The 26,052-nt window shown below is 45.7% G+C and overlaps 1 protein-coding gene across 1 annotated transcript in view; it reads left to right on the top strand.

Moving 5' to 3' along the window:
- Positions 1–26,052, top strand: part of GGH (gamma-glutamyl hydrolase) — a 227,472-nt gene that overhangs the window by 127,248 nt on the left and 74,172 nt on the right. Inside the window, exon 5 of the mRNA XM_086965799.1 lies at positions 24,513–24,651. Within this exon, the coding sequence (XP_086821925.1) occupies positions 24,513–24,651 (139 nt within the window). The remainder of the gene's footprint in view (positions 1–24,512; positions 24,652–26,052) is intronic.

The raw sequence follows: 26,052 nt of genomic DNA, 5'->3' as shown, positions 1-26,052 counted from the left end.
GGGAGGTGTGACCACCTCTCAGACAGGATTTTGTGTATTGGGGCTGGGTGGGTGCACTTCCAAAGTTCCTGAAAGTCTGCACCTGGGGCACATTTGGTTTCCCTGTGCATGGTCTAGCTCAAACCAGTTCTGGGAGCCGTTGGCTCCTGCTCTGGTGCGAAACTGGACAAATGACACGGGAGTAACCTCCCCTCCTTCCTGACCCTCCCCTAGGAGTGTCCCCTGAATCTGTCCAACCCTCTCCCATGGGTACATAAGGGCTTACCTGGCTGTAAGACTTTAGATTTTACATGGACAAGATTCTACAAGAAGAAACCACTGACCTTAAACCGTCTGGACATTCTGGACTTCGCTGGACTTTGACTTGGCCCGACTCCGCAACCCTCTCCGTCCAAAGCTTTGTCTGTGCCCTTGCTCCATACAGGCTTTGTGCAGCACCTGTGGTACACTAAGGACAACTGAAGAATCTCCCTTGGGGTGAAGGAGTCACTCTCCTGCATTCGCCGGCACCATAACGTAACTGACCGGTCTGCTGATCCTTGCGCTCCTGCGGACTCCAGAGGCTTCAGCAACACAGTTCCCTGAGGTCGAGCTGCCCTTTCACCAAGTTTGAGACCAGTATCTCTCGTATCTCTCGTATCTCTCGTGGGGACCGTATAACTGGAACCCCTGTGCACTGTGTACTTTTGCAAGTGCTTATGCTTGTTGGCGATTCTTGAGCTTGTGCATTGGACTCGTGTAGTCCTGACCCTGAGCAGTATTTCTACCAAGAACTCCGGCCTCCTCGTACCGAGTGTTCCGTGGGCTGGTACTTTGTCATCTTCGCGACTTATGATCATTCGGCCTGTGGTTCCGCCTGCGGGTCATCTTGAATTCTGTTGGGCTTCCCTGGTTGCTCCAGAAGTGCCCTGACTTCCCATTGCTTGGTGAGTCCTCTGGACCTTGCTGGCCCACACCATAATCTGCATGACCTTCCTGCATGGGTTGCTTTTGCCAAGGCTTGTTGGTGCTCCAGCTGGACACCGACCCCTCACCATTCAACATCCTTTGTGGGACAGCTTGCATCTGGCTCCTGCTCATTGTCGAGGTCTTCTGGTCCTCGTGGCTGCAGAGTCAAGCATCCCTTCTCCCACCTGAAGCACCCGACATGGGTGGGCATTCGTTCACTGAGCCCCTGGTCACCCTGAAGTGGCCCAGACTCTGTCCCCTCTGCTTTCAGGTTCCTTCCATCATGAATCCACTCTTTGATTACAATGAACACTTTCTTCCTTCCCTGCAGCAGCTCTTCTTTGCAACCCTCCATTGAAAACGACTGTGGTTTCCGACACCACTCCAGAACTATGCACCCATCTTCCCTGGGATAGGTAACTCTGGTACTACTGTATCCATGGGTGGGGTGGCTCTCCAACCTCTTAAGTTCCAAAGGGTTTCCTTGAAGTCCATGAGAAGGGTCCTTTAACTTTAAAACTGTACCCGCAACTTCCCCATCGAATTGTACCGAGCCCATGGTCGTGTTAGCACACAGCACCCATCCTCCATCGGGTCCCTTTCTACTCACCTTGGGTGGTTCCTTGGTGTCTCAGTGATTCTACGTGCTCTAGACCTTGTCTCGATTCCAATCATGGTTCTTCTACCACTATTTTAGTATATGGTCTGGTCTCCCCCTGGATCCCACTGTGTATTGTGCTACCTACAACTGTTTCTTTTCTAAAGCATTGTGTGCTTTGTGTTGTATCCTCATATAGAGGATACTAGAGAGTGTCATATAAATAATTACATATTTTTATAACTACTGTGTGGTTCTACTTTCATTTAGTTAATGCTAAAGGAGATAATCTGGCAAAACTAGCTGCTTTACATTTCTTCAAGATTAAGCCATAAGGCTGCTCTCCACAACTATCACTAGGACAGCCTTATAAAGATAATCTTTGACCTCATACATCATAAGGGTTATTTAGACTGGTGCAAGGTGCCCACCTCAATTAGTGGACATCATATTCCAGGCCAGCTTCTCACATTAGTGTGCAGCGGCTGGGATTCAAGCCTGCTTTGTTTTACCAGATACATCTTTCTATTGAATAACTGAAAAACAGTAAGTACTAGGTACATATAGTACCAGCTTAGAATATGTAAGTTCTACTACACTTAGGATTTGGTAGTCAAGGGTCTAGCACACCCTTTCTCCAACCAAAGAGAGTTTAGTTTCCCACTAGGTTAGGTAGGTGCATACTCCACAACACACTTTGTATGTCCTCTAAAGGAGAAGCCAGTGGCTCTCTGCCTTCTAGGTACAAAGAGTTTACATTCCAGCAATTGAAAGCCATGTGTGTTTCTAGAAAGCTGAACACAGGTAGAAATGCCAACGCCTCATTGAGGTGTTACTCTTAGATGATCTTAGGAAGACCCCTGGGTCAGATGAACAGGATAGAGTGGGTGGGGCAGGGAATGCAGACAGGTCACGAGGTGAAACCTTTCATGGCCTAGACTCAAACCCTGGCTAGGAGGCTCAAGATAATTCCCAGCTGAACAACTCAGATCTTCAGGAAGAGGGTGTAGAAGGCTCCAGTGGCCTTCTCTTCACTCCCCCTGGAAGAGTGCAGAGTTTACCAAGGAGATCTAGATCTCACTCTGCAGAATCACATCACTCGGGACAGTCTGTTGGGACCTCTGTATCTAGCAAGAGGGACCATTCCTTAGACAGGGAGTATCAATTGCTTGAACTTGAGAAAGCTAGGTTTAGGCTCATGTAAGTGCAAAAACAACAATTGATGGACAGAATGCAGAACAAAGTCATACATTCACCCCAGTACAGAGATCTGGGCGTAAATCCATCATTGTTTTGTACTCCACACCACCCCAGTTCAGACAGGGCCATATGCAAATCAGCCTTGACCCTGTGCCTCATGGGAACAGTCCAGCCCGAACTGCCAAGCCATGTCTTTCCTGGACTGGAATCAAGCATCCTAGGACCGGTTTCTGGCTATCAGCCGTCTTCAGCCAGGATAGCTTGACTCCAGTGGTGTGGAGAGCATGGGACTCACGTCTGAGCATACCCATCCCACTCGGGGTGACAAATGCAAAAACAACAATTGATGGACAGAATGCAGAACAATGCCATACATTCACCCCAGTACAGAGATCTGGGCCTAAGTCCATCGTTTTTTTGCACTCCACACCACCCCAGTTCAGACATGGCCATATGCAAATCAGCCTTGACCCTGTGCCTCATGGGAACAGTCCAGCCCGAACTGTCAAGCCATGTACTTTCTGGACCGGAATCAAGCATCCTAGGACCGGCTTCTGGCTATCAGCCATCTTAAGCCAGGATAGCTTGACTCCAGTGGTGTGGAGAGCATGGGACTCACGTCTGAGCATACCCATCCCACTCGGGGTGACAAATGCAAAAACAACAATTGATGGACAGAATGCAGAACAATGTCATACATTCACCCCAGTACAGAGATCTGGGCCTAAATCCATTGTTTTTTTGCAAACCACACCACCCCAGTTCAGACATGGCCAGGTTCAGATAAGAGCAGTTGACCCTAGACAAGGAATCCCTGGAAGTAAAGAGAGATGGAAAGAAAGAAAGGGCTAGAGTCCCAAGGTGGCAGCAACAGTGTCCCTAGAGTGTATTTTGTTTGTTTTATTGCCACGTATAAAATTTACACAGCCATAACCGTACAACCCGGAGGCCGGCGGCATGTTTGGTACTGTTTCAATGTGTTAAACACAGCCAGCTAGCCGACATCCAGGGGCTCGGCGGAAACTCGATTTTCAACACATTGCTGTATTTCTTCATATAATTAATGCCACGTTGGCTCATCTACTCTCTGACACATAACTTATTGTAACCCCAATAAACTTCAACAAACCCCCCCTCCCACCCTTCCATTGCTCGGTTGCTCATACAGAACTGTATACAATCCTATGCGTTGACTATGTTGGTATTGTATATGCACACTGCCCCCGCTGTTTGGAGTCCAGTAATCTCTCTGCTCCTTGCATCTATTTGGCCACCATGCCAAAACTATTCCGTGTTGTCGCTGTCACTCTCTTCTCCCGTGCCTGGGGCTTACATTTAAGTGGCGTCCTGGAGGTCCACCCCACTCCCCCTACAGTGTCCCTAGAGTTAAGGCAAATTCTTTTGACAAGAGGAACCCGAGCAAGATAGTCCCTCCCTACCATGGTGGGGAAGCCATCCACAAATGGTTAACTGCTTTAGAGAAGGCCTGTAAAGTACAGAGGGTCCCTCGAGCAGTGGCCAGCTTTCTTTTGGCTCTCCTATGCTGACAAAGGTGGAGATAAGTTCCTCACTGTTAGAGAAGAGGATGCTGTCAATTATTCAGTACTGAAGAGTGCTCTCATTGATGGGTTTGGCTTTACTGCTGAACAGTATAGGATTAAGTTCAGAGACACCCAGAAAGCACAGACTCGGGACTGGGTAGACTGTGTAGATTCTGCTACAAAGGCTCTGGAAGGTTAAATACTTGGCAGCAAAGGGACTATTTAGAATTGTACAATTTGAATATGAGGGAGCAGATTCTTAATAATTGTCAAAAGCAGCTTTTGCACCAGTACCTGGTGGACTCAGATCTGACGTCTCCCAAAGAATTGGAAAAGAAGGCAAATAAATGGGTCAGAACCAGGATGAAACAAAAGAACCAGGGTGGTGACCAGAAGAAAGATTCTTCCAAGACCCAAGAGAAAGGTGGGGATACATCTAAAGATAAGTACTCTGAAGGGCCCCAAAAATCCTCCTCTGGGGGTGGGCCCCAAATTCCTTCCTCCCCTGAAAAAGAAACCTTATTGCTTTGTCTGTAATAAGCCAGGCTACAGGAAAAATGATGCCATTTACCCCAAGGCCAGCAATAAGGAAAATATTAATCCAAACACAACTTCTGCACCTCCAAAGGTAGTAATCCCCAGGTGGTGGAAGTGCACCCAAAAATGTAGTTGGATGTTCTTAGGGAACTGAGGTGGAACCTTGCCTACCCAGGCCTCCCACACAGGCCACTTTAGTCTGTGATGGTGGCATGGGGTTTGCCACTTTTACTGTCAGTCCCAATTCCTTGGGCAAGTACAATGGTCAGAAAGCTGTAGCCTATAGGGACACTGGGGCTAGTGACACCATGGTAACAGGAACCATGGTGCCCCCAGCCCAGCCTTTACCTGAGTTTAAGTACCAGGTGACCAATACTGATGGTGTGAGGACAGATTATCCCATCATCCCATGGAAGTAGTCGGTCTCAGCTGTGGAGGGGTCACTGGTCCAAAGAGTGTCCCCAAATTTGACTGTAGATTGTCTCATGGGTAATGATTTAGGAACTTCAGGCTGGGCTGAAGTAGAGCTGAAGGCCCATTTACAGATGTTAGGCCCCCTGAGAGAGTTGGTGGGACCCCTTTGGAGCAGTGGAGCCTGAAACAATGGTCCACTCTGCTCCACCAGAGAGCACAGAGAATGAAGAAAAATCTTCTTGTCAGCTTTATCAGGGAACTGATCCTACCCCTTGTGAAGGAACTGCCCTAGAGGTGGTCATTCCTGTCCTGGCAGAACCACTGAGAGCAGGGGACCCTTCAAAGCAGGAGTCCAGTCTGGAGCAGGTATCCTGCCCCTCTCCACCCAGCCTCAGTCAGCCTAGGGCTGTAGCGGTCTGGAATGGCAGTGGACTCTGATGGGCTCTGGTGGGCAAACTAAAACCTGGGAAAAAGCTGTCCCAAAACTTCCCGGGCCCTCCATTGTCCCAACCAGAGGTACTCAACCCCCAGCTGTAGGCAGCCAAAGATTGACCCCTAGGGCCAAATATAACTCATGGAAATAAAGGCATCTATGGTGACCAGTGCCCCGAGGTAGCTGAGACCAACATGTTAGACCCTCACTACCATACTCAGGCACTCCACCAGCCTAATTCTTTGACAATGCAAACTTCAGGCAGTTATCCCAAATGTTGGAGAGAATCCAAAACTCTTCAGGGTAGGGACTCCTTTGTGGTTCATAAGACAGGGGGTATCCATGCTAGTGCAGGACCTTCCTTATATGGCAACTTAGGAAATAAAGTCTCAATTTGGTAAGGTTAGCCTTAACTCCTTTTGTTTGGGAGGGGGGGAGGAGGTTGTGTAGGAAGGTAGGATCTGACTGCATAGTTACCCCCACTTTTTGCCTGGTGTTTTGCTGGATTTTGACTAGTCTGACTGGGATCCTGCTAATCAGGACTCCAGCCTATCTGCTTTGTCCTTAAAATGTTATGCCATGTACTTTGGTACTCTCCAGATTGGATACTGGGGTACCCTTATAAGTCCCTAGTATGTGGTACCCATGTACACAGGGCATAGGTACCCCAGAGGCCTCCCATGGGCTAAAGCATGTGTTATGCCACCGATGAGACGCCATGAAAAATGGAACTGCAAGTCCGCCATTGCAGCCTCCGTAAGCTGGGGATTGCACCACTTACTTCAGATATAGGTTCACTATATCTATAGGTCACTACACTTAAAACGTATAAGTCACCCCTATAGCAGGCCTTAACAATCCTGAAGGCAGGGTGCTGGGTTTTACGTGAGAGGGTGCCCCTGCATGAGCATGGCTCCTCTGCAGTCTTCGGAGACCATTCTCCTGGGTTGTCTGTGACTCAGCCAGACATAGGTGCATTATAACCTTGCGGTAAATGCGATCTCGAATACGGTTGAAGCAAAACATGTTGTGTTTGGTATCAAACACCTTGGAATCATATCTCCCACTCCGGTAACGGGTGAACCGGTATGATTCCACCCTTCTGAAGCGAGCTTAGTGGTGTCACTGGTCTGTACGGTGCCAGCCTCTCGACCCGGTTTGCACAAAATGGATGCTGCCGAACAGAGACATATTTCTGCCCTCCTGCTGCTGAGCCAAGCTCGAGCAGAGGAAGGCAGCACAATAGGCGTCCTGTCACAGGGAGGTGTGACCACCTCCCAGACAGGAATTAATGTATTGGGGCTAGGTGGGTGCACTTCCAAAGTTCCTGAAAGTCTGCACCTGGGGCACTTTTGGTGTCCCTGTGCATAGTCCAGCTCAAACCAGTTCTGGGAGCTGTTGGCTCTTGCTCTGACGTAAAACTGGACAAAGGACATGGGAGTAACCTCCCCTCTATCCTGACCCTCCCCTAGGAGGTTCCCCTGAATCTGTCCAACCCTCTCCCGAGGGTACATAAGGGATTATCTGGCTGTAAGACTTTAGATTTTACGTGGAATAGATTCTACAAGAAGAAACCACTGACCTTCGACCGTCTGGGCACTCTGGACCTCACTGGACTTCGACTTGGCCTGACTCCATCTCCCTCTCCGTCCAAAGTTTTGTCCGTGCCCTTGCTCCATACAGGCTCCATGCAGGACCTGTGGTGCACTAAGGACAACTGAAGAATCTCCCTTGGGGTGAAGTAGTCACTCCCCTGCATTCGCAGGCACCGTAACGCAACTGACCGGTCTGCTGATCCTGAGCTCCTGCAGACTCCGAAGGATCCAGCAACACAAGAGGTAGGTTCTGAAGTTCCTTGAGGTCGAGCTGCCCTTTCACCAAGTTTGAGGCCAGTATCCCTCGTGGGGACTGCACTACAGCGCTTCTACCTATGGTGTACTGCCAGTGGCCATAATCCCAACCTTGGACAGGAGCAGGTTATTCTCCCTTACCTTTTGTATTTGGCTAAATCAGGTCTCCAGTTCACTTTGATAAAAGTGCACTTGGTGGCAATTACAGCATATAGAAAATTCGCCCACACAGCTTTCTTTTTTTCAGATGCCAGTAGTTATGGACTTTCTTGAAGGGCTGAAAAAAGTCTATCCTCTGGTTAGGTCTCCCTCTTCTCCTTGGGAGCTTAATGAAGTTCTTCCTAAATTGATTGGTCCTCACTTGGAACCCATTCACAAAGCATCACTGCAGCACCTGAAGTGGAAGGCTGCTGTCTTAGTGGCAATTACTTCTGCTTGCAGAGTTAGAGAGATCCAAGCACTATGTTCTAAAGAACCTTATCTCTTCTTTCATGCTAACAGAGTGGTCCTAAGAACCCACCCTAGTTTTCTGCCTAAAGTTGCTTCTCAGGAATATACCCATTGTAGAGATATGTAAAGCTGCTACATGGCGATCAACACATACATTTGCTCACCACTACTGTCTAGATTCTGATACTCAGCCGAATGCTCAGTTTGGGCAAGCCTCTTTAAGGAATCTGTTTTGTAACTTAGCCTCAGGGTGTACTAGCTATACTGGTGTTCGTCCGCAGGATTCTGGATATGGGCTTGCTATTCTATTCAGTGCTTATACTATTGATGAGTATCCCCTGGCAGAGAAGGATAAGTTACTTACCTGTAATCCTAGTTCTCTTCCAGGGGTATACTCATCAAAGTCATAAGCAGCCCACCGCCTCCCCGGATGAATACCATCTATAGTAGCACTCTGTCTTCTTATCTTTACTACACAGTGTAATACTCCATGCGAAAGACCTGACCTAACTATCACCTGTGGGGCATGATGATTTTGGAGGTTTTGGGGGTCTCAAAGGCACAGTGGCAAGTTTAGTCTGTTGTGTTTTCTCTATGCAGCCTATGGGCTAACTGCCTTCTATTACCTTGCCTGTTTCCTTGAAAATAAAGGCTACATTGAAACAGTGAAAGCGTGCATGTTTCTATGAAACAGAAATGTTAAATATATATATATATATATATATTTCAACAAAGTGCCCTTAAGCTTTCGGGAGGGCACACGATTCAAAGTCCACCATCCAGTCTGCATTTCTGGCTCCCTACACTGGCCCTCAGGTAACTATTGTGCCTGACGCGTTTTGATGCATGGCGCATCTCATCAGAGGCTTGATTTGCACTTGAGCAGTGGAATTGGCCCTCCTTTATTCTCATTCTCTGCATGCATGTGTTAGTTATCTTCCTTAGGTGGGTGTGCTCTTTAGGCAAATTATATTGCATATGGGAGCTGGAGTACCTTCGTGAAGGATCTGGAGTTCCTTGTAGAGCCATAAAGTATAGACTACACAAGAATGGGAATCAAAGCATAAATGCCTGCAAAAGTCCCAAAATTACTTATTAAGTGGCGTGAAAAAAGGTACAAACACGGGCTGGAGGCACAATTCCCTATACCCCCACAAATTGGGAAGCAGGTCAGGACCGGCTTACACAAAACCAAATATACATAATAGCCCAGCACACTTTAAGCATGAAATATAACAATGATATGATAATCAAAAAACAATGTTTCAAAGATGAGTCGATGTTGTATTCCAATTCATCCTTTATTTATTCTTTGTTAAAAACTTTTGAAAACGCCAACGGGTTTCGTCCTGTCCAGGGACTTCTTCAGGGCTGATAGTGTGTAGGAAGACAAGTTGTAAATTTTGTTGTTCATCAGATGTATGGATGAGTAAATAGAGTTTGGGGATCAAGAAAAAGTATGTTTTCTCCATTAGTTTAAGGTTCCCATATTTTTGACAAGATGCTTCTCATAGAAAGGCAAAGTATCCCAATTCCGAGGTTCGCACGGATCCGAAACTCGGAATTGGGATACTTTGCCTAGTAAGCGCCACAGAGCTGCATTGCAGACAGGTGTAAAAAGCAACATGGCCTCTGAACACCTCTCTGCAACGCAGCTCCCTGGCAGATACTGGAGGTACCTGTTGGGCTTATTGTCCTCCAGGAACCCTCTGGATCGAAGAGGAATTAATTCCTCAACTTAAAACGCACCACAGGGTGCGTTTGCACAATGGTGAAGGAATGGGGCGGCCTGGGGTGACATGTCTGCAAACACGCCCTGTGGCGCGTTTTAAGTTGCAAAAATAATTCTTCCTCAATCCTGAGGGTCTCTAGGGGCCAACTAGCCCACCAGGTACCTCCGGTATGCGCCAGAGAGCTGCATTGCAGAGAAGTATTCAGAGGCCACGCCCCTTTTTACAACACTCCGCAACGCAGCTCCGTGGCGCTTACTGGAGGTACCTGGAGGGCTAGTTGGCCCCCAGGGACCCTCATGATTTAAGGTGAATTAATTCCTCAACTTGAAACGCGCCACAGGGCGTGTTTGCTCACATATGACCTCAGGCCCGCCCCCCTTCACCACTGTGCAAACTCGCCCGTGGCGCGTTTTAAGTTTGGGGATTAACTCCTCTTGAATCCTGAGGGTCCCTAGGGTGCAACTAGACCACGAGCTACCTCCATTAAGCACCACAAAGCTGTGTTGCAGAGAGGAGTAAAAAGGGGCGTGGCCTCAGAACACCTCTCTGCAACGCAGCCCCCGGGCGCATTCAGGAGGTTCTTCGTGGGCTAGTTGGCCCCCAGGGATCCCCAGTATTCACAGGGAATACAGTCCCCATCTGCAAACGGGCTAGGGGGCGCTTTTGCATAGTGCTGCAGCGAGGGGGCGGGGCCTCCGCGTGATACTGTTTTTTTTTCCTTTTTTTTTAAGAAGGCTGGCTGTGTGGCCCCCCTTCTTTTCCTATTTTTTTGGCCCTGGGGACCCCATCCCCAGGGCCTGACCCCTTTTTTATTTTAAAAAATAATAATAATAATGAGAAGGGGTCCGCGTGGCCCCCCTCCCAAGGCCTTAATCGGCCCGGGGAAACCATCCCCCGGGGCATTGCCTTTATTTATTTATTTTTTTTAATCTTTTGGAGGGGGGCTGCATTGCCTCCCTCCTCAGGCCACTTAAGGCCCTGAGGACCGCATCCCCCGGGCCAGCCTTTTTATAATTCTTTTTTTTTGTAATATATTTTATTTTGGTGTGTGGGGCAGTGTGCCCCCCACCTGGTCACTTGTGGCCCGGGGACCCCAACCTCCGGGGCCTGGTCACTCCCTGGGGACCGTTGGGGGGTCCCTAATCCCCCCACAGTCCCAGCCGGCTCCGCGCCTCCTGTGGGAGCCAGCATTGCTTTTCCACATGGGGAGCGGCTAAGATGCAGCTCCCCGTGTGGAAAAGCAAATTGGTTTGAATTTGGAAAGAGAGATCAGATTTCCCTGCTCTCTCTTTCAAAATGCAAACCAAGTTTGCTATGGCAGGGCCGGAGCTGCGAGGCTTCCGCCCTGCCATAGCAAACTACAGTGTCTCGGTGTGGGCACCCCGGTACACTGCAGGAGCCGGCCCAGGGGGGTGGCGGTCCCCAGGGCCACGACAAGGCTCCAGGAGAGGGGCTGCATGGCCCCCCTCCCAACATTTTCAAAGCCTCGGGGTGGTGGTCCCCGGGGCTTGGGGGTCCATATTGGACCCCCAAATTTCAACTCTTAGTTCCCCGGGGAGGTGGCCTTTGAGCCCCCCCCCACCCACTTATATTGAAGCCCGCCCAGCCCCGGGGACTGCCACCCCCGGGGCTGGGCGGGCTGTGAGCCCCCTGGCACATCATTTTGTAAAGCCCTGGGGTGGCGGTCTCCGGGGCTGGGGGCCCCTCTGGGCCCCCTATTCACATAAAAGCATTGCCCACAAGACTTCCCCCCCCCCCCCCCCAGGGCTAGTTACCAAAGTTTTTTTTATTGACAGAATCCACGCACCCTGCGCGGATTTTGCAGATTTAAAAAAAAATGCAATTTATTTTGGGCCCTGAGCAGGCCTAGGGGGTCAGGGTATTTCTTCCCTGCCCCCTGTTTGCATTTTGCACGTTTGTTTTACTGTTTTCTTGTCCCAAGACTTCCTGGTTTGGAGTGTTGACAGCCAATTAGCATACAGCTTGTCATCGGGACGGTGCGCGGATCCTGCGTGGCCATAGATATATATGTGATTTTACTTTTGATTTTCTCTGGAACTTCTGAACGGATTTACACCATTTAACAAAAAGGCATGAGTCTAAACCAAGGGCTACCTCTTTGCCAAATGTGGTGTAATTACGTTCAGCAGTTCGGGCTGTAGCTGCGACTAAAGGTTCCTATGGAAAATTGCATGGGGAAAACACGTTTTGGGACCCTCCTTTTTTCTCGGCCCCCGCTTGACGAATCACCCCGAGACTTTCAGGATAGGAGCGGACCGGAGCTGGCCAAAAGTTTTGAAAATTTTGCCAAGATTCGACGACCGGCGCCAAAGTTATTGCGAATAGAATGTTGCGTATTTCCTATGAAAAATAGGTCCTAACTAGAACTACCTACTGGCGACCTCCAGTAGGTTATATATATATATATATATATATATATATATATATATATATATATATATATATATATATATATATATATATATATATATATCTCAAAGTTTTGCCTCGATAAGCAATACCCATGTCATCTCAAATTGGTTTTGCTCAGTATATATGGCTAAATATGTATTTATATATATCAAATGATGCATATGACGATCCCTTGAATTATTACTCAAAACCAATTTGAGATTACATGGGCTTTTTCGTTTTAGTCTTTTCTACGATGAATACCCGTTCCAAAAGGGCGGACATACGGGCACTTTTCATTTACTGACACTGTGTGGGTTAAGCGAGTTTTCAATAGCCACAACCAATGATCCTTGTTTATTCTCTTAATCGTTAATCATGTATTGCTTTAATTGCATAAATACGATCCTATATCAGTTACTCATTATTGAGTTTATGTTTTCATAGAGGATCCATGTAAATAATTCAATTTACAAATGGCCGACACATTTTCAATGTTTGAAATGTCCTTCTTTTATGTCTACTATAGGTTGTGATCATGCAGCTTGTATTTAAAACTGTTCCTGACTAGATACAGGTTAAACGTGTGACCAAGGCACTTTTGTGCTGAAACGCGTAGCGTTACCTTGGAAATAAACGCTCACTAGCAGTACTTTTTCTGAGAGCGTGTATTGCTCTTGAGGCAAAACTTTGAGGATTATTGAAATTACTCGGCGGCGGGGTTGGCCGAGTGAACACGCCACCTGACTACGGGAACCGGATCCCAGAGACTAACCCTCTTGCTGTGATTTCATATATATATATATATATATATATATATATATATATATATATATATATATATATATATATATATATATATATATATATATATATATATATATATATATATATATATATATATATATATATATATATATATATATATTACCTACTGGCGGTCGCCAGTAGGGATATATAGTTAGGATTTTTTTGAATAGGGTTTTCTGAAAATTCCATGTTGAATAACTTTGGCGTTGATGGACGGATTTGGCTGAAAGTTTCAGGAAAATGGCACATTTTGTTTCTGAGCGTCCCCTGAAAGTTTGGGGGGTTCGTCAAGCGGGGGCCGAGAAATAAGGGGGGTCCCAAAACGTGTTTTTAACATTGAGTTTTCCATAGGGCGGTTGGACTCACTTTTAGCTCGAACGGCTGAATGGATTTCCACAAAACTTGGCAAAATTGTAGGGACTGGTAGCCCGATATGCCTCAAGATACATGCTCCAGTGGTTTTTACGAAAATTAACTTTGAAAAATATACATTGGGCTACATTGGGCTATATATATGTTAGAGCCCAAATGTAGCCCAATGTAGCCCAAAGATGGCCACCAGAGACAAATAAAAAACAAATGTAGCCCAAATATCAACCAGATGTAGCCCAACTATAGCCCAGTGACAGAATGTCCCAGAGTGTTCTAAAGAACAACTAGAGCGCTAACAGTCTTACTTATGACAAAAGTATGGCACACCTGAATTCATCTTGATTGGAATAAAGTGTTAACACTTAAAACATTTAATTTGCAAAGGAACAAAATGAGGTGTTTCATTTTGCCATAGAAATGTCATATATATATATATATTCACAGAAAAAAACATAGGTTTTAGGCCATATATAGTTAGGGATTAGCATTTACAAAACCTTAATTTACTCGCACAAAACCATAGAAATTTGCATATGTAGTTAGATGCAATAACTATATATCGCGCACCCGCAATCCACTGCTGATGATGTCACATATTACATAATTCATGACATGGTCAGTGACATCACTGATGACATCATCCAGTGACTGTGTGTTAAAATATGTCTTACATATTGAAGAATGAGTGGATGTATAAGTGTCTGGATGAAGGATTTAGTAGGTGCATGACTGACTGTATGAGTGAGTGATTAAATGTGTCTCACTGGGTGCATGGGTGACTAAACTGTCTTAATTTGTGCATCATTATGTCTGTTGTTCTGTAAACTGCTGCATGTGTTAATCAGTAGCTATATGAGTAACTATAAGGGTTATTGATTGTTTGCCCAAGTATTTGTATGGGAGACTGAGTGTGTGTGTGGGTGGCTGGGAGGTGTATGACTCTGTGCATAGATGTGTGAGTAGTTGATTCACTAGATGTATGGGTTCAAAAGTGCATGTGGAAACAGCTGTATGGGCGGTTGACTGTCTGCATAAGTGTATTGGTGATTGAATGGATTTCTCAGTGCTACATGTCAAAGTAAGTACATATGTAACACATAGTACATGTGAGAGCTGACATATATAAATAACTGTGCATAAGAGCCAGTGAATGTGTGAGTGGCTGTATGGATCATTGTGAACATGTATCAGGGATTGTATAAGAGAGCAAATATGTGTTAGTAAATGTTTGAATAAGTAAGATGTGTATAACTGTATAGTTGAGAAAATAGAGGTGTGATTGATTCTTTGCATGACTGACTAGGTGTGTGAGTAACTCCATGGATAAGGGACAGTCTGTGAGTGTCTGTTTACACTGATTGTATCTAAGGTTATATTAGAGTCTGAAGATGTTCATTGTATTACCACATAAATGATATCATCAGTGATGTGATCAGTAATGTCAAATGAGATGTCATCAGTGATGTCATCAGTGATATCATTTAAGATGTCATCAGTGATGTCATCAGTGATGTCATTACAGATGTCATCAGTGATGTCATCAGTGATGTCACTGACCATGTCATGAATGATGTAATATGTGACATCATCATCAGTGGATTGCGGGTGCGCGATATATAGTTATTGCATCTAACTATATATGCGAATTTCTATGGTTTTGTGCGAGTAAATTAAGGTTTTGTAAATGCTAATCCCTAACTATATATGGCCTAAAACCTATGTTTTTTTCTGTGAATTTCAATGTTTTTTTAATAGCAAATATCAAAAACTGACAAATGTCAAGTACGTGATAGGTCAAAACTTTTTCGTGTTTATGCACGCTGATGTGCTTTGAACGCTGCCCCCCCCTTTTCTCTTAGTACTACTCTCTCTTTGCAGATAGTGAAGGGTAGTTAACGCAGGCCTTTGCCCCCGTTCTAATCCATCGTGTCTGCTTCTCTCTCCATTTGATTGATTGTTATCCAAGCATTTACTGTTTGAGAATTGGTTCTCTTTGGTTCATTCTCTATTTACAAACAAGCACAGAGTCGCAATACTCTGTTTAGTCTTTGCAGATAGTGAAAAATCGTGTAAAAAAACAAAAGGAATCGAGCAAAATCAGTAGGCCACTAATGGGATCTCTTTTTGACCTCGCTAAAATAGAAACATTAAGAACAACCCCTCATGAGAAATACGAAACTAGTGAGATGAACTGAGCTCCACACGATGATGGCTGCAATACAGCTCGGCTCCGCCACCCACCCCACCCAAAATAACGACAAACCCTATGCAAATATTATAAATATATACAACACACCAGCAAAGTAACAGGGTAAAACATTTTATTAAATAACTATTTACATAACTATTTTATACTTTTAGTTGCCTGATCCGGCTAGCTCAATCGATCGAGCATGAAACTCATAAACTCTGATAGCAAGCTTTGCTGCTGATGCTATGCAGACAAAAACTGGTTTTCAGTTTGTACATTCATCAAGATTTTTCCATCCAAGGCTGGTTGAGAGTTTGTAGAACGATGGCTTCAGATTTTCAACATACGATGTGGTGGCGCGGACTGGAAGGGGGCGCTTGGCTCCTGCCCCCTCCCCAAGTCGTGTTGCCCTGGTGTGGCCTAAGATCGCCCCCGACATAGGCGGCCGGCTCCCGGGGTCCGGCGGAACTTTTTGCCTTTTGATGACTCTTCCATTCTGGACCTTGTCCCACAATCCGTTTGACCTGAAGACACGCTGTAGTGGGGCGCCCCTTTACCGTTTCAGTTACCATTCCGCCCGCTTTTGCTACACTGTGCCTCTTCCGCCATTCAGCTGTTTACCGCCCGCTCTTGCGACTACAGCGTCTCGCTCACCATGTAGTTGAGTTGCTCCCGCTCTTGCATTGCAGCGATAGGCGGCTGCCACAAGACTCTCAAAATGGCGGCCGGCTCTTCAGATTTGGGCGTGATCCACTAAAATGGCCCTGGGACACCTTGGAACTCGGACGCTTGTCTGCTAGGACTTGGGCCCCATTCTCGAAAGCGTCCCCTGAGCCTTGAAGATTCTACAAAAGTCTTGGGGGCCCCCGACTCACGCAGGCTTCTGGTGGGGAGCGGCTGCTATGATTGCTCGTGGAATGGCCACGACTGAGCTACGATATGGTGGTGCTCTCATGCTGACGCCAGCTTCAGTCTGAAACATCCAGAAACACTGTAGACTACCAATTCGATCAGTTCCGGTAGCGCCCCAACGTGACCCGGTAGGGAAGAACTTGCCCTCCCCTCTTTGACTGATGGTTCTTGTTGCCTGTCCCTTCTGTTGTCATTTAACGGAACTTTTTAGACTACTGAAAGGGGTTGTGTTCCGACCGCTGGTTGGTGGAGACATTTTGACTATATTCTGGACCTACGTTATCGCGTAATGCGTTATATGACACGTCTCGTTAGCGCACCCGGAAGTGCTCCGGTGCGCGAAGCGCAGCTTCCCGGAAGCGATCCGGGGCGCGGCGCGTAACGTAAGCATAACAGGTCATGTGACTTGTTTATAAAACTTTTCCTTGGTTCATTTTACTTTTGTTATTCTAATGATGAAAGGCTTGGTCATATGACCTAAAAATTACGCTTTTTATTACTTTCGTTTTTGTCTGTATAGCATCACCAGCAACGCTTGAGTCAGCTTTGTGTGAAGCCGCCATTTTGATTCAATCAATAGCGTCCCCCTGCACACATTCAGGGACCTGGTCGTGTCTTCAGGTCAAACGGATTGTGGGACAAGATGCAGAAAGGAAAAGGAAAAAAGTTCCGCCGGACCATGGGAGCCGACCGCCTATGTCATGGGCGATCTTTGGCCACACCAGGGCAAAAGTGAAGCTGCAGCAGGTGCAAATAAGCTTCAGACAGTGTTACAAGCACTGCTCAGAACTCTCAACTATGGCACCCAACATCCAGGACTTGCCATCCGGATCTTGGCTCTCAACTATGGCACCCAACATCCAGGACTTGCCATCTGGATCTTGACGCCTTGTGCTGGTTCCGACCACCTCATAAGCCAACGGGGCACCCCACGCCGACTTTCGGCGCAGCATTGCAGGATGGCCACACCAGTGCAGCAACTTGCTGGACACCACCTCGGTGCCATCCAGATCTCGGCGCGTTGTGCTGCCTTCGGTCTACTGTAGCCGCAAGTGCGGACGCAACTCAGCTGGATAGCGAGTGAAACACCAAGGGGCGCCCCACTACAGCCGAGGAGCCTCCATCTTGGGGGCGGCGCACAGCATCACATTGCTTTCTCAAACAGCCCCCACTGACTGACGCGACCTCACAGGCCAACGGGGCGCCCCACGCCGACTTTCGGCGCAGCATTGTAGGATGGCCACACCAGTGCGGCAACTTGCTGAACACCACCTCGGTGCCATCCGGATCTTGGCGCGTTGTGCTGCCTTCGGCCTATTCGCACATCGGTCCGCTACTGACGCCGCCTCACGTGCCAATGGATTTTCTACGCTTTTTATACCAGCGCGTAACGTAAGCATAACAGGTCATGTGACTTGTTTATAAAACTTTTCATTGGTTCATTTTACTTTTGGTTTCCTAATGATAGAAGGCTTGATCATATGACCTAAAAATAACACTTTTCATTGGATTAAAACATTTTTTTTTTCCCAAACGATGAAAGCCCCACCTTGTTTCTGGATGTTTCAGACTAAAGCTGGCGTCAGCATGAGAGCACCACCATCTCGTGGCTCCGTTGTGGTCATTCCGCGAGCAATCATGGCAGCCGCTCCCCACCGGAAGCCTGCAGGAGTCGGGGGCCCTCAAGACTTTTGTAAAATCTTCAAGGCTCAGGGGACATCCGAGTTCCAAGGTGTCCCAGGGCCATTTTAGTGGACCAGGCCCAAATCCGAAGAGCCGTCCGCCATTTTAAGAGTCCTGTAGCAGCCGCCTATCGCTGCACCGCAAGAGTGGGCGCAACTCAACTACATGGTGAGCGAGACGCTGTAGCCGCAAGAGCGGGCGATAACCAGCTGAATGGAGGATGAGGCACAGTGTAGCAAAAGCGGGCAGAATGGCAACTGAAACGGTAAAGAAGCGCCCCCAGTACAGCAGACGAGCCTCCACCTGGGGAGGCCCGTTCACGCCGCCTCCCCCCCCCCCCCGTCGGGGCGCCCCACGCCGTTGTTCCGAGCAGCATTGTAGGATGCCAAAACCAGTGCGGCAACTTACTGGACATCACCTGGTTGCCATCCACATCTCAGCGCATTCTGCTGCCTTGGGACTATTCGCACAACAGACCGCTACTGACGAGGCCTCCCCCCGCACCACCCGGGACACCCCACGCCGTTTTTCGGAGCTGCATTGTAGGATACCAAAAACCAGTGCGGCACCCAGGTAATATCACCTGGTTGCCGTCCAGAACTCAGCACGTTGTACTGCCTTGGGACTATTCGCACAAAACACAGCTGCTGACCATTGTTGCTTCTTTTAAAAAAAATGTTTTAAATGTATTTACTGTTTTTGTTCCGTTGTATATATTTATAAGGTATTAAAGTGTTATAATCCTACAACTTTGTTGGAGTGCTATATATTTTTAATGTGACACATAATTTTGAAGACTTTGATGTACAAAAAGGCATCCCTGGAATCTTCTGCTTCAGGCTCGGACCCACATACCCTCACAGTGAGAATCCCCTCCCCAAGCACAATACAGGATGGTTATCAGATAGTAGGAACGCGTGTGGTGTGACGGATCTCATGAGGTGGGGGCCTTGATCTGCTGTAACTCCTTTGAAGAGGGGTGATTCTCTACAGCTGGGGCCATAAACTACACCTGCAGGACTAGGTGATAGCCTGGGACCGGCCTGGACAATGGGACACAGAGGAAGAGGAGTGTCACAGGGTGCGGTAGTGAATAGGGTGAAAGGGAGGTGTCGGGCGGGCACAGGGTGTGATTCTCAGAGAAGAACAGCGCAGATGGGAGGAGGTTTCTGGGCCATGCATGAGAGAGAGAGAGCGGGGGTGACCAGTGCGTGGTGGAGATGCTTGCGAGGGAGGGAAGCCATGCTGAGGATCAGCGGCGTGCAGAGAGTGGGTCTGGTCAAGGCATCTAAAATGGCTGCTGTGCTCAACAAAAGTGTGGCATTGCAAAAAAGGCAAGATGGCGCAGACAATGTTTATCAATAAGGATTAATTTATAACAATTATTTTTATCAAAATATTTAATCGCAGTGACAAAATAGCGGTCAACAGTTCCTGATTTCCATCGAATCGAACGTTAACAGACGTCACGCAGCAAAAAAAACAAAACGCTCACGAACAGTGGAGATGGGAGGAGGTTTCTGGCCCATGCATGAGAGAGAGAGCGGGGGTGCACGCAGCAACAAAAAAAAAAACGCTCACGAACAGCGCAGATGGGAGGAGGTTTCTGGCCCATGCATGAGAGAGAGAGCGGGGGTGACCAGTGCGTGAGGGAGATGCTTGCGAGGGTGGGGAGCCATGCTGAGGATCGGCGGCGTGCAGAGTGTAGGTCTGGTCAAGGCATCTAAAATGGCTGCCGTGCTCAAGAAAAGTGTGGCTTTGCAAAAAAGCCAAGATGGCGCAAACAATGTTTATCAATAAACAATTATTTTTAACAAAATATTAACTCGCAGTGACAAAATGGCGGTCAACAGTTCCTGATTTCCATCGAATCGAACGTTAACAGACGTCACGCATGAAAAAAAAATAAAAAGCTCACGCACAGCCGCTGGAAGACATGTATCAACATATATGAGCCTCCTCAGCCACCCTCAGAAAACATAAGGGGTCAGGATACGTCTCCCGTACCCCCTTATACCTAGTAATTTAATTAAATCGAAACACAAAATGGGGAATTCACGTTTCGCTACCAGTTTGCGACCCGGTTCGCGAACCGAGAAGTGCTTCTACCGCGAAAAATCAAATTTTAATTATTTGCCCCACGGGACCCTTTGATAACCCCGACATCATTCCTAGGGGTCAAGAAGGATCTACCTTGCCCCCTTTCATTAAATTCCCCCTTCGTTTTTCTCCTCCTCTTGTCTCTCGATCCTACCGAGAGACAAGATGGCGGCCGCACCGGACTGTTTAGAATGTTGACAGACACCAGAGAGCCAATCGGCTTCGCTACGCAAAGCTCCGTAACGCGAAAAGTACGCGATCTGGTGCGCTATCTAGGACGCTGTCACAGATATATCTGTTTTTTTAAACGTTAATTTCTCAAAATCCACTGGAGCACATATATTGAGACCCAGCAAAGGCACATCGGGCTAACAGTCCCTATAATTTTGCCAAGTTTCGTGTAAATCCATTCAGCCGTTCGAGCTAAAAGTGAGGCCAAAGGCCCTATGGAAAAATGAATGGGAAAAACGCGTTTTGGGACCCCCCTTTTTTCGAGTCTCCCCCTTGACGGAACCCCCCCAAATTTTCAGGGGCTGCTCAGAAACAAAATGTGCCATTTTCCTGAAAATTTCAGCCGATTCCGTCCGCAAACGCCAAAGTTATTAGACATAGAATTTTCAAAAGTTCCATAGAGAAAAAATCCTAACTATATATACCTACTGGCGACCGCCAGTAGGTAATATATATATATATATATATATATAACTTGAAAAAGGCTTACGCCGAAACGCGTCGTCCTTGGTTAAAGAGTGCACAATAAAGGATTTGTGCAAGATCTCCTGGTGTACCGTCTCTGTGTCCTTCTATATGGTGGGATCCAGTACCTGTGAAAAATATATATATATATATATTACCTACTGGCGGTCGCCAGTAGGTATATATAGTTAGGATTTTTTTGAATAGGGATTTCTGAAAATTCTATGTTGAATAACTTTGGCGTTGATGGACGGAATTGGCTGAAATTTTCAGGAAAATGGCACATTTTGTTTCTGAGCGTCCCCTGAAAGTTTGGGGGGGTTTCGTCAAGCGGGGGCCGAGAAAAAAGGGGGGTCCCAAAACGTGTTTTTAACATTGATTTTTCCATAGGGCAGTTGGACTCACTTTTAGCTCGAACGGCTGAATGGATTTCAATGAAACTTGGCAAAATTGTAGAGACTATTTGCCAGATGTGCCTTTGCTAGGTCTCAAGATATGTGCTCCAGTGGATTTTGAGAAATTAACGTTCAAAAAAATATATATATCTGTGACAGCGTCCCGGTTAGTGCCCCGGTTCGCGTACCAGACGCGTAACGGAACTTCGCGAGGAGAAGCGGATTGGCTCTCCGGTGACTCTCAACATTCTAAACAGTCCGGAGCGGCCGCCATCTTGTCTCTCGGTAAGATTGAGAGACAAGAGGTGGAAATAAACGAAGGGGGAAATGAATGAAAGGGGCAAGGTAGACCCCTCCTGACTCCCTAGGATTGATGTGGGGGCTATTAAAGGGCCCCGCGGGGCAAAAAAATTAAATAAATTTTTTTCGATTTTTCGCGGTGGAAGCGCTACCCGGTACGCGAACCGGGTAGCTCACCGGTAGCGTAACGGGAGTCCGCCATCTTGTGTTTCGGACGAATTTAGTCTCAAGATGGAGGATAAACAATGTTGGGAATGGGTATAAGGGGGCACGGGAGACATATCCTGACCCCCTAGGTTTTCTGAGGGTGGCTGAGGAGGCCCATATATGTAAAAAAAAAAAAATTTTCGCACGGTTAGCGCCCGGTCCGCGCACCGGGTAGCATTCCGGAAAGCGTAACAAGGGGAAAACCAAGGGAAATAGTAAAATAATATTTTAGAGTGCTTTGAGGTAGGGTAGCTCTGAATAGAGCTGTTGTGTTGTGTGGGTGATGTAAGTACCAACATATAGGTACCAATGAAGAGTCTAAAACTCAATGTACACCGTCTCCTCTGTAGATATTTTGTATGTTCTAATATGGGTTATTTAAATGTAATGTGTGGAAAAGCACTTCATGCTTTAAAGCAATTGTATTTTTGAACTGATTGTTCTTTCCTCTTAGTCCTCCTCTTTGTTTTTTTTTCCCCACACTCTTCTTCAGCATGATAGTTGATAAATTTGTTCCCTCAAAAAATTTATATACATAAAAAAATTATATTAAATACATATAAAATATATTTTTCCTTTAAAAGAAGAATACATTTTACAGCTTTTGATATTTGCTATTAAAAAACCATTGAAATTCACTGAAAAAACCATAGGTTATAGACCATATATAGTTAGGAATTAGCATTTACAAAACCTTGAAAATTCACTGAAAAAAACATAGGTTATAGACCATATATAGTTAGGAATTAGCATTTACAAAACCTTATTTTACTCACACAAAACCATTGAAATTCGCATATATATAGTTAGTTGCACTAACTATATATCGCGCACCCGCAATCCACTGCTGATCATGTCACATATTACATCATTCATGACATGGTCAGTGACATCACTGATGACATCACTGATGACATCTCAAATGACATCACTGATGACATCACTGATGACAACATCTAGTGACTGTATGTTTCTGTAAAGTTAAAATATGTCTTACATATTGAAGAATGAGTGGATGTATAAGTGTCTGGATGAAGGATTTAGTAGGTGCATGACTGACTGTATGAGTGAGTGATTAAATGTGTCTCACTGAGTGCATGGGTTAGTGACTAAACTGTCTTAATTTGTGCATCATTATATCTGTTGTTCTGTAAACTGATGCATATGTTGATCAGTAGCTATATGAGTAACTATATAGGTTATTGATGGGTTGCCCAAGTATTTGTATGGGAGACTGAGTGTGTGTGTGGGTGGCTGGGAGGTGTATGACTCTGTGCATAAATGTAAGAGCAGTTGATTCACTAGATGTATGGGTTCAAAAGTGCATGTGGAAACAGCTGTATGGGCGGTTGACTGTGTATTGGTGAGTGAATGGATATCTCAGTGCTACATGTCAAAGTAAGTACATATGTAAAACACAGTACATGTGAGAGTTGACATATATAAATAACTGTGCATAAGAGCCAGTGAATGTGTGAGTGGCTGTATGGATCATTGTGAACTTGTATCAGGGATTGTATAAGAGAGTAAATATGTGTTAGTATATGTTTGAATAAGTAAGGTGTGCATAACTGTATAGTTGAGGAAATGGAGGTGTGATTGATTCTTTGCATGACTGACTAGGTGTGTGAGTAACTCCATGGATGAGTGACAGTCTGTGAGTGTCTGTTTACGCTGAGTGTATCTAAGGTTATATTAGAGTCTGAAGAGGTTCATCGTATTATCACATGAATTATGTCATCAGTGATGTGATCAGTAATGTCAAATGAGATGTCATCAGTGATGTCATTTGAGATGTCATCAGTGATGTCATCAGTGATGTCATTTGAGATGTCATCAGTGATGTCATTTTAGATGTCATCAGTGATGTCATCAGTGATGTCACTGACCATGTCATGAATGATGTACTATGTGACATCATCAGCAGTGGATTGCGGGTGCGCGATATATAGTTAGTGCAACTAACTATATATGCAAATTTCAATGGTTTTGTGTAAGTAAAATAAGGTTTTGTAAATGCTAATTCCTAACTATATATGGTCTATAACCTATGGTTTTTTCAGTGAATATATATATATATATATATTTATATTTTACGTACTTCCTACTTGATTTGGGTTAAACATCAATTAATATGTATTCATTCTTGTATATGCTCTGAAGGTTCCCGTGCGAGGCAGAGACCATTCAGTGCTTATGACTTTGATGAGTATACCCCTTGACGAGCATTAGGATTACAGGTAAGTTACTAATCCATTCCAACCAGGGGCAATTGCTCGAGATTTGCACTGTGTGGGCTCGTAGACAGAGGCCTATCTAATGCAAATCAGTACTGACCCTATTTCCCACCCTCCACCCTACAGCCCACTTCTTTTTTTAGTTGGGAAATGTGAGATACACACCCCCAGAATGTCACTGACTAAGCTATCCCCCTGCATAGGTACGTATACAGATCTGTGTACTGGTTGGTTCCAGTAAAACACTTCTCTCCCTCGCATCCTCCAAAAGAAATGGAAATATTAATGTCACAGCCTGGTAGTGTTACTTTCGTTTGAGCCATTCACTCCTTGTTGCTCCCAAATAGCTTTTTCCATCTGGGCTACCAAATTACGGCCACTAATTAAATCTTGATGAATGCCAATAGTTGCAATGTTTAACTGACATTTTCTCTATTGTCAATCTGTAACTATTGCTCAAAACTACCATTGTTATGTTGTTTGCTTTCTTAAGGCAAATGATAGAGGGGATTATTTCCCAATCTGGGGTACGTGTCTCGGATTTGAGCAGCTGACCTATATCACAAGTGGAGAGAATTTACTCACACTGACAAGCACAGAAGATGTAGCCTTGCCGCTGAACTTCACTACAGGTAGGCTTCCATTAACACTACTCTTCGTCACACCTAGCTTTGCTCATCTTTGTGTGTTAGTGTTATCTTCAAACAACTAAGAGCGTGTGATGGACCAGTTCTTTATATAGATGTTTCCATCCATCAGGTTCTCGAATGTGAATTTTGGATCTTTCAAGCAATATCAAGCACATTCTTGCAAATTGAGCTTCAAAGATTACTAATACCAGTGTGTTGAATGTCTAAATGCAGTGTTTGTACCTTGCTCATGCTGCTGAAGTGGTCTCTTTGGACTGCAAGTTTAATATAAAGATGTAGCTAAGGGGCTGGAGAAAGAATAAGAAAGGGAAGGGCATGGATGAACTGCAGCGAAGCTTGAAAATTCAAGCTGGTTTATAAAACATTAGCAGCCCATCCCGACGTTGTCCGGGTATGAATTGCTGCCAGCCAGTAGTATATTGTTTTGTAGGATTTCATTTTGATAGCATTTCTTATCTGTGACAGTCTGTGAAACGCTCCGATTCACAGTGCACTGCTGATGCACTTAAGAGTGCGCGTTCAGTAGTGTGTGAACTTGAGTTTCCCTACTTTATTTTTCCTTACAATATTATACAGCGCGAACTCGACAACATGGCATGAGCACAATTTACATTACAGAAGAACACATTCATTTGTGGTAGGCACGGGAAGACAAATCGATTTGCCTGGAATCCCAGGATGTTGAGCTGATGCTGAGATTTGAACGTAGCTCCCAGCTCTAAAGTTCGCAATTCTAGAACTTGTGGCGGGAGGTGTGTCTAAAAGTATATGTCGAGCTGGCCATCAATGAGAAAGACCTGTGCATTTTTCAAATGGGTGGTGAAAAAATATGAGTATGTTGCTGGAGATGTGTGCCGCCGTGCCACCAATGTACTTACCGGGGGAGGGTAAACACCCATTATGCCGCAACTTTCTTTCCGCATACCATCACTCCGCATACTTTCATTACGAAAGTACCATGACTCCGCAATGCCATTATAACGCATGGCATTACATTTTATATGCTTTTACCACGCATACATTTACATCGAAATTCGCTGTAAATGCATGAATGGTAAAAGCATGTTTTTTTTAATGTTTGGATAAGGTTAAGTATTGGTATAGGGGTATATGTTTTGGGGTACTGAGGTATATGTTTTGGGGTGTTTGGGTATTTTAAGGGTTCAGATATAGTTTTGGGTTATGGGGTAGTTTTAGGGTTTAGAGGTAGGTATGGGTTTTGGGGTACAGGGGTATTTTTAGCGTTCAGGGCTAATTTTGTGGTATAGGGGTATTTTTAGGGTTCAGGGGTAGGTTTGGGTTTTGGGGTACAGGGGAATTTTAAGGGTTCAGGGCTAGGTTTGAGTTTTGGGGTACAGGGGAATTTTAAGGGTTCAGGGCTAG

This window comes from Lissotriton vulgaris, chromosome 4_1, assembly GCF_964263255.1.
Source record: "Lissotriton vulgaris chromosome 4_1, aLisVul1.2, whole genome shotgun sequence".
Taxonomy (NCBI): Eukaryota; Metazoa; Chordata; class Amphibia; order Caudata; family Salamandridae; genus Lissotriton; species Lissotriton vulgaris.
The sequence above is the reverse complement of the archived record's forward strand: the minus strand, read 5'-3'. Positions and strand labels throughout refer to the sequence as shown.